General features: G+C 41.5%; 1 protein-coding gene across 1 annotated transcript in view; it reads right to left on the bottom strand.

Annotated features, from left to right (window-relative positions):
- Positions 1-1,128: 1,128 nt before the first annotated feature.
- Positions 1,129-19,036, bottom strand: part of LOC125638443 (cytosolic phospholipase A2 epsilon-like) — a 38,555-nt gene continuing 20,647 nt past the window's right edge. The window contains exons 9-19 of the mRNA XM_048854220.2: positions 18,604-18,642; positions 15,338-15,472; positions 14,372-14,508; positions 11,422-11,644; positions 10,423-10,537; positions 8,689-8,826; positions 5,461-5,568; positions 4,623-4,814; positions 3,823-3,989; positions 1,784-1,970; positions 1,129-1,450 (exon numbers count right to left, since the gene is read on the bottom strand). Coding sequence (XP_048710177.1) covers positions 1,242-1,450; positions 1,784-1,970; positions 3,823-3,989; positions 4,623-4,814; positions 5,461-5,568; positions 8,689-8,826; positions 10,423-10,537; positions 11,422-11,644; positions 14,372-14,508; positions 15,338-15,472; positions 18,604-18,642 — 1,650 coding nt within the window. The 3' untranslated portion in view covers positions 1,129-1,241. The remainder of the gene's footprint in view (positions 1,451-1,783; positions 1,971-3,822; positions 3,990-4,622; positions 4,815-5,460; positions 5,569-8,688; positions 8,827-10,422; positions 10,538-11,421; positions 11,645-14,371; positions 14,509-15,337; positions 15,473-18,603; positions 18,643-19,036) is intronic.

Genomic DNA, 19,036 nt, shown 5'->3' with positions numbered 1-19,036 from the left:
TGTGGATACTTTGCTTTATGCAGTATATGCACCACTCCTGAATGCATGGCTCCTGCTTAAGTGCTGTCTGGTGCCCCCTCCTGGGTTCAGTGTTACCTCAGAACTGGGAACATAACTGGTGGGAAAGAAGGGGTATCTTTATACAGGCTTCCTACATCACCCCCTGAAGGCAGGAGGAATAAGCCCTGCAGCAGCTAACACTTCTATCTCTGCTGCAGGTTATGCAAGAAGCTGAATCGGTATGTCCAGACCAACCACTGGAGCTACAGCAGGGACGGTGAAGGAATGGTTTAATCGGGGGCTATTACAGAGACTAGCAGCAGTGGGAGGGAAGGAAGAGAAGGAACATCTCCTGTTTTCCTCATTGGCACAAGAGAGCTTGCTGTGAACTACAGTAGAGAAAGGAAAGTTGTAGGGCAGAAACCACTCATTCAACCCATCCCATTCCCCCAGTGATTGTGTAACCCACACACCTTATGGGCATGGTGTTCTGTCCCATCTAGTGGCACTGAGACCACTTAAAGAGAAAGCAATTGATGAGTCTGCTCTATAGCCTTAACTAACAGCAAGTTGGCTTTTAGCTCATGCGGTAGAGGCTCATGCACTAAGCTCCAGAGGTCCCAGGCTCAATCCCGCCCGTTGACGACCAGGGTCTGTGGGTGTTACAATTGCACTGTGTGGTCCTGGTTTACTTTTACATTTTAAAAGGATTTAAAGTATATTTCCTATATGCCATAAATTACACTGTATTAGCTTAGCATTACTTAAACTTCATTATTAGCTTTCTAGAATAATCTTAAAGCATTCTGCAAACAGCTTTGTTATAATTAAATTAATTAGGGAACAAAGTACGTATAAAGTCTTCACAGATGGTGAATTTTGGTTTTCTAAGTCAGCCACTTCATAGAAATCATAGACTATCAGGGTTGGAAGGGACCTCAGGAGGTCATCTAGTCCAACCCCCTGCTCAAAGCAGGACCAATCCCCAATTTTTGCCCCAGATCCCTAAATGGCCCCCTCAAGGATTGAACTCACAACCCTGGGTTTAGCAGGCCAATGCTCAAACCACTGAGCTATCCCTCCCCTCCAACTTCACAGAGATGAAAGAGAATCCACTGAGGTATCCAAGCTAAGCAGCTTCTATGGCATGTAATGGCCAATCATCAGCAAGGTTTGGTCCTTCCCTGTGCTGGGAAGTACAAAAATCTCAACCCCGAAGATATAGCCATTTGGGATGGTATCTACTTCTTATGTTGCCTTTTCCGTTCCACCGCCATACGCAAGGCTTGCAGAATCAGGTGTGCATTATTCAGGATGTTGTATTCACTTAGATTTACCAGCCAGCGGTAATTCTCATCAGTGTATCTGACTGAGAATGTATCGTATGGGGAAGAGCAGCTAGTAACATCAACTTTGCCCCCCTCCGTCTCTGAGCAGCAGCGCATCACACCTAGGAAAAAGATTCAACAGGACATTGCTGTGGTATTGGGTTTATGGCAGTTTGATGACAACATTTTACACTAATAACAAACAGATTTGTGAGAGACAGAGTGAAACATGAGACTGAAACAAGGGCTGAGCATCTCACAGCAAGGGACAGTTGATGATAGGAGTAACAATGAAAATGGTAACTTTAACCAGTGGAGAGGTTCATAGAATTGAAATGACCAGTGGGGACCCAGCCAGTAGAAAGAGTCATCAAATGAGAAATGGGGATCCAGTCAATGGGTAGACTGGCCACGCTGACCCTTAGTTAAATGCTTTGCAGCTGTTGTTAACTTACCAGGTGCTTTATAATATTGGAAGGTGTCATTCACAAGTGGGAAAAAAACCACAATGGGGCTTCCTGGGGTTTCTGAATCTTGAAACAGGTAACACTCCTTTAGATTTTTCCTATCTTCCTCACTCAGGAAAACTTTTGGGAATGGGATTTTCTGCTCTGCATAGTACTTACAGGCCTGGTCCAGAGGCTAGAGCATTACAGAAGTGAACAGTATTAGATCCCAAAGAGGTTAAGATTATAGGATACCTATAAGATACTCCTGGCACACCTGTGAGGCTACATGTAGTTTGAGACCCATGGACTATGTTAAATGACATCTACTATGTACTGTCCCCCCACCGCCGCCCACCACAGAGTACTCAACACAAAATCATCATATGATACAAACAGAACTCAAAAAGAAAAGGAGTACTTGTGGCACCTTAGAGACTAACCAATTTATTTGAGCATGAGCTTTCGTGAGCTACAGCTCACTTCATTGGATGCATACTGTGGAAGTATGCATCCGATGAAGTGAGCTGTAGCTCACGAAAGCTCATGCTCAAATAAATTGGTTAGTCTCTAAGGTGCCACAAGTACTCCTTTTCTTTTTACATTAAGAAAATGTTTTGGTTTCATGGTTAAGTGCTCAAAAGTCAGGAAACAATACAGTTTGGTTTGCGCATGCAATCACGTACCCTTGTGTATAAGTATCATGATACCATTTTAAATTAGATTACATTTTCATTAGCTACAATGTTCTGTCTCAAGTAATATAATATATCTTACTTGATTCACAACCTGAAATGCACATGTCTAGCATCTTGTAGTACTATATACTACTCTATATATGCTAAACAAATAGAAAATAGTTTGTATCAACATGCTAAAAATCTCAGCATACTTCCTGCATGAAACTCATTTTATCCCAGTGGATGTTTAAAGATTAAATGATGCTTTGTTAGGCATACATACTGTGTATCATATAACTTGAAAAGTAGGGCCATAGCTATCGTCACTCACGAAAAAAAAGTCTATTCAAATATATCAATAGCCCAATGTTACAAAGATGGTCAATGTAAGCACGTGGCATTCCCACGCAGCCCCTAACAAAGTAAATACACTTAATATAAAGATCCAAATGTACTCTTTCCCTGGGCTAAGGCTTTATAGGTAACTTAATTAACATAACCACAAAACCTAAGATTCTGCCTAAATTCTCCCCCAAAGATAGCTTCCAGGGCTTTCCCTGTAGTATCCCTCATTCCCAGCCTATGTAATTCTTCTGCTCCAGAGAGGCTATATATATATATATATATATATATACACACACACACACACACACACACACATATATATCTAGTTGGAGGAAGCAGAAATTATTCTTCATCTTTATTCATACTTCTAGAATCTGAGTTTAATGTGACTCAACAGAAGATCCCTGCATTCCGATGCAGCATCTTTGAGTTTTCCACAATATTAGCCATCTTGTCTGAGATGAAGTCCTAATCAATTCAGCGTATATCATGACAGGTCTCTTTTACAACTCTGGTGGAAAACAGACTGATGTCTTTCGGAAGATTCAATAATTTCATAAATCAACATCAGACATTCCCAGCATAATAGGAGGGAATTGGAACAATTTCATTAACTGCTACACTGAAAGACTCACTGCAGCTGAAATGCATCTCACAAATCCCTGCTGCTAAAAGAATTCTACAACCGTATCCATTTTTTTACAGTTTCTAAGCCCTAGAGGTCTGTGATGATGAGATCACATGAAGATGGAAGTGAGACGTTTTAATAAACTGCAATGTGTAGATCAATGGTCTGAAACAAGGATTCATACCACTGACACTGGCAGCTGAATTTTCTCTCTCCTGGAATCACCTTCCTCTTCTAATGCTTGGAAATGGAAATAGAAGGATTAAAATGTAATTGATTTAATAAATTAGTTGAAATAATTGAAATAACATAATATTTCTAGCTATTAAGTATTGGAAGGTTACAGGCAAAAGGCTATCACTGGAGAAAACAAATGATAAATTGACTCCTCTCACCAAAGTCTGCGATCCTGCACTGTAACTTAAATGCAGGATGACATCCACTTTCCTCTCTGACCTTAAAAGTGGTGGGCAGCTGGTATTGATGAAAAATCCAGCATCTACCATGCCAAGGAGATCTGGTTGCTCACTCAGCTGGTTGGGAGACATGTCTAACACAGTATCTAAAAGGAAAATTTTTTTGTCATAAGAAAAACAGTGTATGAGCAAATCTGCAACTTCTTTGAAGAAAACAGAGTTGAAAATGAAAGGGCTCATCCCATTGCTATACCACTATAGCTCAGCTTTATCCTAAAGGAATAACCTTCTCTGATTTAGGATTCTCTGTGTTGTTCTATTCCTGGCTCTCTTAAACAGTTCCACCCCATTCTTGACCTGCAGGGGGCACCCAACTCTCTCCTTCTGCCTGCCTATAGGGCCAGAGTCCCGCAAAGCCCATAAGCACATGCTTATCTTTAAACGCATACTTGCATACTTTGCCGGATTGGGGCCTTAGTCCTTTCTTTCTGCTCATAGAAAACTATGAACTTTGTCAAACGTCTATTAGTTAAACTCAGTGACTGTACCCCAAGGAGATGGAAGTTAAGCCCTACCAAACTGATATCAATACAGATTTTCAGCCTTGCACAATTCAGGTGATTGGTCAAACAATTGTTTTCTAAATTAGATTCAAATTTTGCTACTTATGGTGGGTTAGAAATGGATGCTCATTCACTCTCCTCCAAGCCCAGGTCGCCTCACTAAATTCCACACTCAAAACCACCTCAAAAGACACAGTTAAAAACCAGTGCTATTACCTTTCCATCTACAAAACTTCTCATTCCCCAGATAGTCATTATGGACCTGGAAGCCCTTGAGAAAATTGTGATATTGAGCAACTGACAGGCGATCTGTTAAAGCATCTCGAAGAGCAGTGGAAAAAGGGCCTTCAGGAGTGAGCATGTGAGTATTCACCTCATGTGGCCTCGTAGGCAGCATAGGCTCTTCCTCTGTACAAGGGGAGACAAGGAGAGAAAAGCTTTGGTTTCATATAACCATTTTTGGGGTGTTGTCCTTGTATTTAAGTGATGGTTGAGGCAGGTGTTAGGATGATTTATTTAACCAACAACAAACAATAACTTTTAAAGTAACCATGGTACCGTTGTTGCTGTAATATTGCCCAGTTTTATTCTCTGCGTTGGTCTCTGAAACTGGTTCTGGTCTGTGTGTGTGCTGGTCTGTGAGATTCAACAGCAAATGTGATACTGCATCCTTTTCATCTGCAGGATGTGTGGCAACTTTCAACTGCCTGCTGAAGCTTAACCCTTTTTAACACACTCTGTAGTTTTGGTAGTTATCATAATTGCGGCAATATTTTCCCCTGATTTGCATCCTCCTCCTTTAAGTCCATGCATCATGGTAATTCTCTTTCAGCTGAGGAGGGTCCCAGCAGTGCTGCTCCTAGCCCAGCCAAAAGAACTTAGCAGAGCAGCATAAGGCATTCCCCTGGGTCTATCTGTGGCTTCTGCAGTATTTAAAAAACCTTCCTGGAGAGAATATGTTCACACTATGTGACAGGCTTCATATGTCAGATAGGCAAGAATCTCCAATTTAAACATGAATGAAAGGCGAAGTTGAGGTATAAAAAGGTCTCACCAATATCAACTACTCTGTCTCGAGTCCACCTGTGCCAGAAGTCTTCTGAACTGTTGGACAAACTCCAGATGTATAACAGGTTCAGGGAAAATACACTGCTCCACATGCCTGTGAAGGGAAAGAGATTTTATGGAAACTAATTTAGTGAACATTTGGAAGCATCTAATTGAAAACTGCCTTTTGCTTTCTCCATCAACTTGTTCAATTTTCTTCCACTTAATTTTTGCGGGAGCCTGAGGAGCACAATTCAAACATTCCTAAACCTTCAAGTTTTAATGTATTTGACACTTCAAAGATGCTGACTTTAACTCTAATTGAAGACATCAACTACAGGGAGTGTTAGATCCCTAACTTACCACAGGTAACGTTGCACTCGAAACCAAGGAAGTGATGGGAGAGAAACCCAGGTGTAGAAATACTCTCTCAGGAAGCTGAATAGAGCTTTATTGCAATAAGCCTGAGATCATCCAATTCACTTATCTTTCCTGGTGGTCCCCTAACTACACTGAGCAGGGCTCTCCTGTCTCTACAAAGGTCATCCCAGCCTTGAGTTGCCCTGAATCCCCTTTGAATGGGGATTCTCTGGTTGTCCCACAGTTTACCCTATCAACAGGGAAAGTCCCCCTGGCGTGTTAAAGGGTTCTGTCATCTCCCCAAACCCTCCTCATCCCCCTGCATTCCACCCACTGTTTTTTTCCTTCTAAGATCAACTTTTCTGCCCATACCCTCTCTCATATGTCTCAGACTCGCACTTTGGGCATCTCAGATGGGCGCTGCTCTGAACAGCTCTCTCAAACAGTCCCATCTGGAACCACATCTACCATTTTAACATTATCTTTGAGCAAAACACTCTGTTTGACTTCCTTTTAAACATGCTTTTAGGATATGTAGGCTGAGCCCTTACTGCTTCCCAAGGAAGAGAAGATGGGAGTCAGCATGTACACAGAATGTATTACAGTCTCATGTTTAATACTGGTGATAAATCCGTATCTCCATTAGCTGCATGCTGGCTAGAGACACGGCGTCAAGCTAAACTTGGCTGTGGACCGAGAACTCAAAATGTCCTGAACTTCAGACTTTTTTTTTTCAAATCGCTCCATTCTAATGAGGAGCTGGAGGATACTGGAATGAGGAAACTGGGGAAGGCAACTCTGATGTAGTGAGGGCTGACAACAGATGAAGATCCTGGAAGGGGAGACTGGGATGAGGATCCTGAGGGAGTGAAGGCTGAGACCGGCCAGGTGCAGAGCCTGGGACAAAGATTCAGGAATGAGGTAGGGAAGAAGAGACAGGACTGAGACAGGGGCAGGACAGACAGGTATGTGTGACCAATAGAGAACATTCCCATCCAGACCAGGAATAGAACCCAATTTTCCTGAGTCTTATCACCCTCTGCCATGAGCAAATATCTATGAAAACCCTCTTGCAAAGTATGTGTCTCATCCTCCTTGAGTGGCTGGTTCACATAAAGGATGACAACCTACTACAGCTACCAGTTATTCCCTTAGGTCAAGTGACAGAGGCTTGTGTGGTGGTCCTAAAGTTTCCAGCACTGCTGATGACCCAAGTGGTAGTCAATATGACATCCTCTGATGGATTTACTGTTTTTAATTTTGCTTTTTTTAAATACCCGGGAAATTATATACAAAAACACTATGTTAAAGGAACATTAATTTGCCCTGTTGTGCATATGTATTATGATAGAATCCTCAATTACATGATGACATAATATTTTTTCCACAGAACCTTGCCTCATGTACAGGATGGACTTGCTCTGAGGATGAATCAGGGTTATGTAGTGAAGGAATCCATGTCTTGTCTGGTGCAGAAATTGAAAGGTGAGTAGTGAATGAGACAGAGTATTGCAGAATGAGAAAGGATGGTCTCCTGTATAAGGCAATTGAATGCTGCTCTGGAGAATTTTTTTCTATCTCTGCCTCTGCCACAAAGTTCCTGCATGATGTTGGGCAAGTTACATAAACCAAACTACTCACACGTTGTCACTATTTGTGTGTGCCTCACTTTCTGGGTGCCCGACTTGAGACTCTTGCATCTGATTTGCAGAAGCCCTGAGCACCCACAGCTGCATCTGAAATCACTGGAAATTGCTTTGACCACATGAAGTGCTATCTAATGCTAACTACTCTGAAAAATCAGGCCTTAGGCATCTCAAATTGGGCACCCAAAATCAGTGGATGCTTTTCACCTTAATCTCTTTGTGCTTCAATTCCCCGTCTGGGAATAACTGGGAATAATACCATCTTCTCACCTCACATGGGATATTGTGAACTAATTCAAATGATGGTTTTGAAGCACTCAAATACTTCAGAGATAAGCACCATAGAAAAGCCCATGAGTTCATTAATAATTCTGTATCCAGAGCAGTGTTTGAATGGTGTGCAGCAAATAAGGCCTAGGGCCAGACACTGAAAAATGAGGAGAAAACAAAATATTGAATAGTTGCTCATTGAGTGAGCACCATCCACCTTACGGACTGTTGGAGAAAGGGGTCCTGTGGAAAAATAGTATGCAAACATGTCATTGAAGACTCTATCATAATTAGAGCGGGATGAAATTTTTCAGTTTAAACTTTTTTCACCAAAATATGCAGATTCTAGTCAACTGAAACATTTCACAGTCAGATTTGCTGAATTGTTTCTGTAAAAAAACAAAATACTGAAAAAGATCTAAACCTATTGTTTTGACATTTTTAAAATGAAAAGTTACAATTTTTCTATTCAAAATGACTTATTTTGAATTTAATTTACATTTTTCAAAAAATAACCAAAATCAAAATGAAATGTTTCATTTTGGGTAAAGTAAAATGTTTCCTGGTACCTGAAACAACTTGTTTTGACTTTTTTGTTTCACCAAAAAATGTGAAAAATATTTGGTTTGGTTTTGATTTTTCTGTTTAGCCACTGAACCGAAACCTGTTGTACAACTCTGTCATATTGCCTATGAACAAGGAGGCCAAATTATAGTTGCACAGACAACTTCAATTGTAGCATTTCCTAACTTTTGATTACTTTATTTTGCAATCTTAACATTCCTTTAGCAGACTTATTTGGATGTAATGATAGATAGATAGATACACATATGAACGCACACGCATCTCTTGGCAGGCACTATACTAGTACTGAATGTTACAGACCAACAAATATCCACTTTCTGGTTATGGTTTTGTGTTATTGCAGTAGGTTGACATTTCGCAGGACAATACATCACCAAGAAGGTAACAGATCCGGGTTTCAGGGAGCCTCTTTAACAGACGTCCCATAAAGAACTCGCTCCCCAAATCCTCCGTGCGAACAAATGCTCCATATTTCAGGAATCCCATCTCATAGGGAGTGAACTCAACCCATTCTGCAAACAGAGCCACAAAAAAGACATTCAGAAATGTCTCCCAAATGACTTGAAAGAGAGATACTGCTACTAAATTAAGCAAAGAGTTTGAGATGGACTAAGCCTTCTGTTTTCTATCTGATCTTTGCAAAGTATAATTTACAAACCACCATCTTCTAGGCCAGATTTTCAAAGTCAGATGCACGAAGCTGAGTTCATGAATTTGTGTGTGCCTCTTTTACATGTGCAGTTACCTTATGTGCAAGTTAGGCAACTAGCTTGGCATGTGCACACATAAATACATGGTTTTGTGGACTTGTGGCACCTTAGAGACTAACCAATTTATTTGAGCATAAGCTTTCGTGATGCAGCCGATGAAGTGAGCTGTAGCTCATGAAAGCTTATGCTCAAATAAATTGGTTAGTCTCTAAGGTGCCACAAGTCCTCCTTTTCTTTTTGCGAATACAGACTAACACGGCTGCTACTCTGAAACCTGTCATTGTTTTGTGTGTGCACGCTAGGCCTAATTCTGCTTTCACTTTCACTGGTTTTACACCAGGATAACTCCCCTGACATCGGTGGAGTTAGCAGAATCAGGCCTATTGTGTGCATAAATTAGGTGTACACAAATGTATATGTGCAACTCTCTGTGTTTACCTAGAAAATCTGGTTCAAAGTAAATGATTTGATTCCATATATGTGACACTGATGATCATGAAGGCAGATATTTTCTCTTTCACTAGCAGGGATGTTCTCTTCAAATCCAGGGTAGAGGTCTTTTAATGGCAGTGTAAAGAAAGCCCAGGACTGAAAGAACATGGGGAATTAATTTCCTTTTCATCCAAGGGGGTGTAGTACTTCCAATTCAGCAGTGAAAGGAAGCCCAGTACTTGATTTGCTTTTCTCTCTTCTTGGCTGAAGAGAAAAATACTGAAGTATTGATGATCAAGATTCAGTGAAGTCCTCTTGGGTCATGAAAACAGCATTAATTTCTCAAAATATTTCCAATGGTTTCTTCTTCTAATCAGGCCAGATCATATTCTGAGAACAGCCTGTCTTATGATATTTCTACACTTCTACTTCTAATCCTGAAATTTGGAATCCCCGAAACTCTCCTCTTGTACCAAAACTGTAAGCTTTGGAGGGCATGGGCTGCCTCTTTGGGTATGTCTACACAACAACCATGAGGCACAAATGCAGCACATGCATTTATACCCAAACTAGCTTTGATCATGCTAGGTCACTAAAAATAGCAGTGTGGGTCTGACGACGCAGGTGGTGGCATGGACTAGCCACCCAAGTACAGTCCTGCCCAGGGCCCTCGGTACGTACTCAGGTGGCTAACCCATGCTATGCTGCCTATGCTGCCGTGGCTACCCTGCTATTTTTTAGCAAACTAGCTCCATTATGGCTAGTTGGGTATGCCTACATGTGCTGTCCTGATTGCAGTAGAGACATACCCTCTGCAAATGTCTGTACAGCAGAAATAGGGCTGCGGTCTATAAGCGTTTCCAGAGTGCAAAGAACAAACAACAACAACTGAACAGGTATGCCTATGACTAAACCCAAACCTTGGTAAATTTATAATCAAACACATCACTTGAACATCAAAGTTACCTTTGAAATCTAGAGTGCTATACTTGTCCCGGACATTGACTGCCACATAGATGGGCAACGGGTTCTGACCCTCATTCACCGCTTCCTGCTGGTCTGAGAGTTTATGGTTCTCCTTCTGTTTTTTGAAGAAAAACAGTTACCTGAGAATGCATGAAATGACACAGGAAGCTCTCTACTGTGAATTAGATTGCAGCATTTATGCCCCAGCCCTGTACGCAGGGTGGCACAGAACCATGCCACCCCAGGAGAAACACTGGCAGTGATTGTTCCTCAGGCAGATACAATCCCCCCGGGCTACTCAATGCACACAGGTGTACACAGTCTGCACTTCCTGATGTTTCAGCTTTGCTTTGTGAGCTGGTGCAAGGAAGGGAAGGGCCACAACGCTGTCATCTCCCCAACCCCTTTCAAGCAATTCGCTCCCCAGGGTGGAGTGGGGATCTATTGCACTTTCCATGTTCCTGCAGCCAAAATACAATTTATTTAATGTATGGCAGGGGTGACCAAACTGGTTCATGAGCTGCATGAGGCTCTTTTACAGTTAATGTGCAGCCCGCGAAGCCCCCATGTGCATCCCATTCTCCACCTACCAGACTGAGGGGGAGCTTGGGGCTTCTGCCCTGTAAAGAGGGGGGTCTCGGGTCTTCAGCCTGGTGTGGAGTGCCTTCCAGGGCTCTGGGCTTCACCAGGAGTGGGGCTGAAGCCCCCATCAGGTGGGCCCCATGGGCCTGAAGCCCCACTCCAGCTGGCGCACCATGGCTCTCGAATTTCTGAACAGTGTCATATGCGGCTCGGAGGGTCAGTAAGTTTGGCCAGCCCGATATATGGTATGCATTTATACCTAACCATTCCAAAATAAATTTGATTCCAAAAGAATTTCCTGATGCAGATAACTCTACAGCACCACAGGGCATGCAATCTCTCCTCACAGATTTATTGCTCCTAATTCTTATAGAGAAAACATCTGCAGCTCTCTGAGAAAATAAATAGATACTGTACCCCTTCATGCAGCATATACTCAATGATCAGCCCCCACAGATCTATAAATGATGTCCTGTATCCCTCTCGTTTACGCTGACACAGCTGCTGGTTAAAATATTTCATGCGATCCATAGAGAAACAACTCATCTTGCATTTGGTCACACATTTCTGGGCTTCATGGATTTTCTCATCTAGATCCTTCTGTGACCAATAAGCATCTTTATACAAGCATGACATGGTCCTGGGGAAGGGTAATATAGAAAAAAAAACATTAACAAAAAATAATCTACAAAAATTCTGTCCTTTTGTTAGAGTGTCAGTTTTAAGTGTTTCTTGTAGTTTGTGCACTACTCGATTTTTTTATAGCAGTTTGTGGGGGAAAATATCATTTGAGGTGTCTATGACGGTTCTATAAAAGGCCCATGTGAGTACATTTTTTTTAGTGTTTGATATTTCCTTTTTCCAATGACTGCCGCATTTTAAAGAGTAAAAATAATAGGAGTGAATCTTTAGTTTGCATGATTGGATAATTTATTGTAAAGAGTTGAAATTTTATTTTCTATGTTTATTTTTCACGATAAATATAAGTTAGTTTTGACTGATACAGTATCCTGGCATCACATTATAGTCAGCATCAATTTTATGGCGCTCCTTAGTATATGGCTCTCTGTTCTGGATGCATTTCTTAATGCTTAGCAACCCATTTGATCTTGCTGGCCTTGTGAGAGGAAAACGAGAGATAAAATGTAGTCTTGTGGTTAACGTAGTGACCTAGGCCATAAGCAACATGGGTTCAAATCCTGGCTTTACTACAGGGTTTCTGTGTGACGATGGGCAAGTCATTTCTGTACCAAATGACTGGAGGATACCAAACGTGATGCCAATTTTTAAAAAGGGCTCCAGAGGTGACCCCGGCAATTACAGGCCAGTAAGTCTGACTTCAGTACCTGGCAACTGGATGAAACTATACTTAAGAACAGAATTGTCAGACAACTTGATGAAAATAATTTGTTGAGGAAGAGTCAACATGTTTTTTGTAAAGGGAAATAACGCTTCACCAATCTACTAGAATTCTTTGAGGTGGTCAACAAGTATGTGTACAAGGGAATACAGAACACTTAGATTTTCAGAAAACAAGGTCCCACACCAAAGGCTTGTAAGCAAAGTAAGCTATCATGGGATAAGAGGGAAGGTCCTCTCATGGATCGGTAACTGGTTAAAAGATAGGAAGCAAAGGGTAGGAATAAATGGTCAGTTTCCAGAACGGAGAGAAACAAATAGTGGCATCCTCCCAGGGGTCTGTACTGATATCACTACTAGTCAATATATTCATTAATGATCTGGAAAAAAGGGTAAATGGTGATGTGGCAAAATTTGCAGATGACACAAAACTATTCAAGATAGTTAAGTCCAAAGCAGGCTGCGAAGGGCTACAAAGGGATCTCACAAAATTGGGTAACTGGGCAACAAAATGGCAGATGAAATTCTATGTTGACAAATGGAAATAATGCACATCAGAAAACACAATACCAACTATATATATAAAATGATGGGGTCTGAATTAGCTGTTACCACTCAAGAAAGAGATCTTGGAGTCATTGTATATAGTTCTCTGAAAATATCCATTCAATGTGCAGCAGCAGTCAAAAAAGCTAGCAAAATATTGGGAATAATTAAGAAAGGGATAGATAATAAGACAGAAAATATCATATTGCCTCTATATAAACCCATGGTATGCTCACATCTTGAATACTGTGTGCAGATGTGGTCACCCCATCTCGAAAAAGATATACTGGAATTGAAAAAGGTTCAGAAAAAGTCAACAAAAATTATTAGGGGTATGGAACAACTCCCATATGAGGAGAGATTAATAAAGATTGGGACTTTTCATCTTGGGAAAGAAATGACTAAGGGGTGATATGATAGAGGTCTATAAAATCATGACTGGTGTGGAGAAAGTAAATAAGGAAGTGTTATTTACTCCTTCTCATTACACAAGAACCCAGGTGTCACCAAATGAAATTAACAGGCAGCAGGTTTAAAACAAACAAAAGGAAATATTAGACAATTAGAATAAGCATGTGAATTTTAGAGCACTTAGAAAAATCAGCTGTTAAACCATACTGATTAAACTTTCTAGTGCAGGCCACACCTCAGCTAGTCTCAATCTTAACTACAGTGGTGCTATCACCCCACTTTAAGGCCATCATTTATCTTATTACAGCCCAGACTGGGCCAAAGGGTGCCAGACAGACAGACCAACGTTTAGGGTGAAATGGCACTGCACTGCCCCAGAGAACTCTGGGAGGGATAGTTGATCCCATCCCAAATGTACGGTGTACAGGAAAAATATGCACGCTGCACTGCCATGCTTCCTCTGTACAGCCAACCAGCCCCACCTCGTAGTAGTGGTAGCCCCAACCAGCAACGGACAACCGTGGAAACAGGTTTGGACTCAAAGCTATAAACAACAACAAATCCCTAACACCAGTGCTTAACACTACCCATTTTCTTCAGATAGAGCTGGTGCAACTTATTAAAGGATTTTAACTGCAGTAGATGGAAAGCTGGAAGATGTAATAAATCATTTGGAGCAAGAGGCAGGTAAAGAAATGTTAGACAAAGTCAAACTTTCAAATCAAAGTAATTTTTAATGACCTGTAACTGAAAAGCAGTTTGTTAGATTTTCTTCAGACTTTGCAGAATCTTCACAGCCATTCTGGCAATTTTCAGACCAAACCAAAATGTCAAGACAACTTATGGGGAAGGGCTAAAATAAGGTTTTATAATAGAAGCTGGTTGCACCTTTACTTATGGAGAGGCTACTGGCTCTCCATAATAAAAATAGGATTACAATCTTTATGATGGAGAGCTGCTATTAACATCTCCATGATATTTTTTACCAGAGCTCTTTGTATCAACATCTTACAGAAAGATTAAATAAAAACCCTGATTGAGTCCTGCTTACCATGTCGTGCCAGACAAACCACTCAGGTATGTTGCACAGTCTAAGACATTTAATTTCTTGAGACCCAATAGACTGCCATATGCTGTTGTAAATGATCTCATTCCACCACCTGTTGTCATGATGGCCACCACTGGAATCTGTTCAACACAAAGACAGAAAGATAGTGCAAACCAAGCACACATGATTACTCAGAACTGGAAATGGACTGGAAATGGAACACTGGACCCAGTTCAGTTCCAACATTTCATAGTTTTTTCTCTGTTTATTGGATCAGAACTGGAACAGCAAATCCAAATACATCTTTCCTCGGGGTAAGTTTGGAATCACATATGGATCCAAATACAGTGGGTCAACCACGCCTCTATAGAGAAGGGCAGGAATCATAGTAAGTTCAGGTGCTTTTATTCATGCAAGAAATGTAGTATTCACCCCCAGCCATCTCATTTCCTCATTGCTCCATTCTATTCTATTCCCCCTTTCTTTTTTTAAATCCCCTATCAACCTGTGAGAAAATTCATACAGCTCAGGGAATGTTGTTTAATCACCCTGACAGGGACCTTCCCCCCACCCCCCGCAGGCATCATGTAAGCTTAATATTCCATCCAGTCACTTCACAGCAGTGTTTTAAGAAGGTGGTATGTGAACCAATACAGTTTGGGAGCTGTACACAGTGTTGTCATCATAGCCATATGGAAATCGAGGAAACCTTCACCAGACACCAGGCAACTATCTAACCCAGCTTTCAAGTTTACCTCCCAAACGACTGAGAGGATAAAGTGTCAACAACAATAATTTTTATACTTACAAAAACATAACTTAAGAGTCTTTTGGAACAGAATCACTTAGCTATAGGGGTTGCATGTGCTCCAGCTATTATTTGTATATTAGCCACATTTGCTGTCCAGTTTGCTGAGCACTCACATGAGGGAAGGAGGGAGCGGACACCCAGGATTCCACTGCACATACCTCGTGGTCCTGCAGGTCCTCTTCTAGCTGGAGAACATTTTTCAGGGCAGCAGCAACATACTTCTTTCTTTTACACAGGAAATCCTTCTCCTCTGCACACAGGTCATAACCTAAGCGCACATCTAGGTCTTGTGGGCAGGAACAAGGACTAGGACAAACACATGCTTTTTATTACGTATTAATATTCCTAGGACTTACACTTCAATTTCAAATTCAATTTCAGGACTTACACTACAGAAAATCCTATACATATGTACAGACAAAGCTTTTCCACACCCCGGTATAATCAGGTTGATGTAATATAATAAGCAGAGAAGAGGATGATGTCAGTATTAGCAGATATTTTAATTTTATTTTCTAAAATTAGCTAAAGTTATATATTGTTGCAATTTATTGAAGTGGAAATTCTGCTTCACCTCTAAGGTTAAAAACCTAACAGGCCAAATTTTCAAAGGAGCCTCCTGAATGATGACTGCAAAATTGGTGGAGTGTCATCACCCTCTTGTGGCTAAATACTAACACAGAATCACATTTACGTTTTTAACATGTAATCATGGCGCCCTCTACTGGCAGCAGTCCATACAGGATACAGGGTTTAAATCAGGGATCTCAAACACAAATGACCATGAGGGCCACATGAGGACTAGTGCATTGGCCCGAGGGCCGCATCGCTGATACCCTCCCCTCGCTACCCCTGCCCCCACTCCACCCCATCCATGAGGCCCCGCCCCTTCTCCGCCTCTTCCCACCCCTTCTCCAAATCCCCGCCCCTGCCCCACCTCTTCTCCGCCTCCTCCCCTGAGTGGACGGCTCCCTGCTCCTCCCCACTCCCTCCTGGAAAGCTCTAAGTGCCGGCAACAGCTGTTTGGCGGCGGGAAGTGCCTGGAGTTAGGCGGGTGGGGAAGGGGGCGGGAGCTTGGTGGGCCACAGAAAATAACCCCGCGGGCCGCGTGTTTGAGACCCCCAGTTTAAATCCTAGCCCTATTGAAGTCAATGGGAGTATTGTCATTGATTTCAATGGGGCCAGGATTTCACTCTAGAAACTCTAACCCTCCTACTCAAGCATGGCTTTTCATAGCTAAGCACTAGTGGATTTTTTTCATGTCTAGTTTTAGTCAAAAATTGCAAAGCACAATCTTACGGAGGAAGATTATGGGCATGTCAAATTTAAATTTTAAAAACAAAACTGGTTTTAAAGTTATCCAAGTGCAAAGATGAAAAGGGGTATAGAAAACATTTTTTTCCTTCACCAAGAATAACTCAGAAACAGATAAGTGGATTTTCTTCAGCATTTCAAATGAAATTAACTTTTGGACTAACGGCTTGAAAAATTTAACAACAAAATATTAGTTACAAGCAGAATCCTGTGTAGTCTGCCACAGTCTGGACCTAAATTATTCAACACAACTTTCTTATTTCTGTGCTAAATTCTGCATCGGAGCTGCAATTTCTGCTGCATTATGAAATGAATAAAAAGGTTTCTGTTGCAATAAACAATTTTAGAAGTTCACTGCACTGATTGTAATATTCATTTAAATATTTAATGCAATACAAACTCGTTCTGAATCTAAGTGACAATTTGCAGCAGAGTCCAGTGCTGGTGCGCCATGCAGATCAGAAGTCATGCAGCACGACACCATTTTTCATTTTATATTAACATAGTTTTTGATGGTGATTGGTAGGATTATCCTTTCCTCATCAGATACAGATCCCCATATCTAGCTGCACCCACTATATTAAGGGACAATCCTGTCCCTAGCTCAGTGGCGGCAGAGGGCCATTGGAACAATGCTACTTGTAAGGTTCTGCTGCATGGAGAGGATGAGATCTATGGACTCTATACAGGGAATCTGAGCTGCTGTGCATCCTAAGGACTGGCTCACAGAGCAAAGAATGGGGGCAGGACAGGGCTAGGCTGGACGCAACGGACCCATCACTATTCAGATCCACCAGAACATTCATGACAGAAGCGGGGGCGGGGAGAGAGAGAGAACAGTGTAAAACTGGCAGACCCCGGTCATTGTCGGGATCAAACCTGGGACCTCTGGAGCTTAGTGCATGAGCCTCTACTGCATGAGCTAAAAGCCATATGGCCCTTATGAAGGCTGAAGGAGACTCATTAATCTCTCTCTAAGTGGTCTTGGTGTAGAGTGACCAGATGTCCCAATTTTATAGGGACAGTCCTGATTTTGGGGGCTTTTTCTTATATTACCCCTCACCCCCTGTTCTGATTTTTCACACTTGCTATCTGGTCACCCTATCTCGGTGACACCAGATGGGATGGAACACCACATCCAGAAGGTGTGTGGGTTACAACAGCATGAGCTATGACAGCCTTAGAAGTATGCTGGTAAACACGGAGCAGCTACTTTACACTGCTGAACCAGGGTCTGGAGCAGAGGGATAATTCCTTTTTCCCACTTGCAGAACCCAGATACTTGGGCTCAGTGCAGTTGGGAAGGGTTTGCCCCTTAGTGATTATATTTAGTGAACTCAGTAATGCAGGGCTGTTATTGTTGCTGTGGCTGGAAGATAAATACATTAATAAGCAGATGTAACGCTAAAAGGAACTGCTTAGTATAGTGGGTGTATAATTTTTGACTGCTTTGAAATTAGTTACACATTCTAAAAGTTATAGATAAGTTTATTGTTTGGCAGCCCAGAGGTATTTTCATAAACTGAGCAGCAGAAACTGGTCCTTACTGTCAGACCAGTTGATCAAGAAGGCAGTGATGGTAAGGGACTCCCCTGTGAGTGCTATTCTGCAGTGACTGCTGTACACAGAACTAAAAAAGCCTTTTTCAAATGCTGAAAAAGAATGAACTTTGCTGTATTGTCATTGATTAAGACCCTGCTTCAGGAAGGCATTTAAGCACATGTTTAAGCCTCTCCCTATTCAGGAAAGGATTTAAGAATGTATTTAACTTTAAGTAGGTACTTTAGTACTCTCCCGAATAGGGATGCTTTCTTGAATTGGGATCTTAATCTGCCAAAGCTATATATTTATATAAGGTTATGGATAACACTAAGGAAGTGGGCAACAGATCAGTCAGTGTGTGCATAAATTGCTAGCTACCCTGTCTAATGTAGCTTTTATCTAATGTCCAGTGTCATATACTGGGTATGTGTTGTGCATTCTTTTAAAAAAATACATTCTAATTTTCAATCCAAAGAGGTTTTTTGTTTTTTTTTTTACAAATGCAGAAAGTGGCAAAGCTTGGCTGACAATGTCACTAGCACTCAAAGAAACAGGAGAAGAGCTCTTACCAGTCTTCTGCCTTCACATGCAGATCAAATCTTTTCTCCTGAAAAACAAGAATGTCACTATGAAGGTACAATCATAATTTTAAGCTTTCCTTCCTTCCCTTCAGTCTTGAGAGTGAGATTTATTTCCTCCCCAACAAGACACAGCAGCCACAAAATTGAGTCCCCCCACTAATCCAAGAGCTGTATATAGCTTCAAAACCACTAATTTATTTGTAGTAGAATTTATTCTGAGTAGCTCAGTATTTCCCAAAGGTTTCAGACAACTGTACCAATTTACCTGACTGTGACCTAACTGGCACCAGCCAGTTCCCTCCGGTGCCCATTCAATTATGCAAACCATCAAACGCAACGAAGAGTGCAATCTTGGAGCTCCCAAATTCAGTCTCATAACTGCAAGATTTTGACTAGAACCAGTCAAAGATCTATTGTATA

Source organism: Caretta caretta, chromosome 6, assembly GCF_965140235.1.
Source record: "Caretta caretta isolate rCarCar2 chromosome 6, rCarCar1.hap1, whole genome shotgun sequence".
NCBI classification, from domain to species: Eukaryota; Metazoa; Chordata; order Testudines; family Cheloniidae; genus Caretta; species Caretta caretta.
Note: the sequence above shows the minus strand (reverse complement) of the source record. Positions and strands in the feature narration are given on the sequence as shown.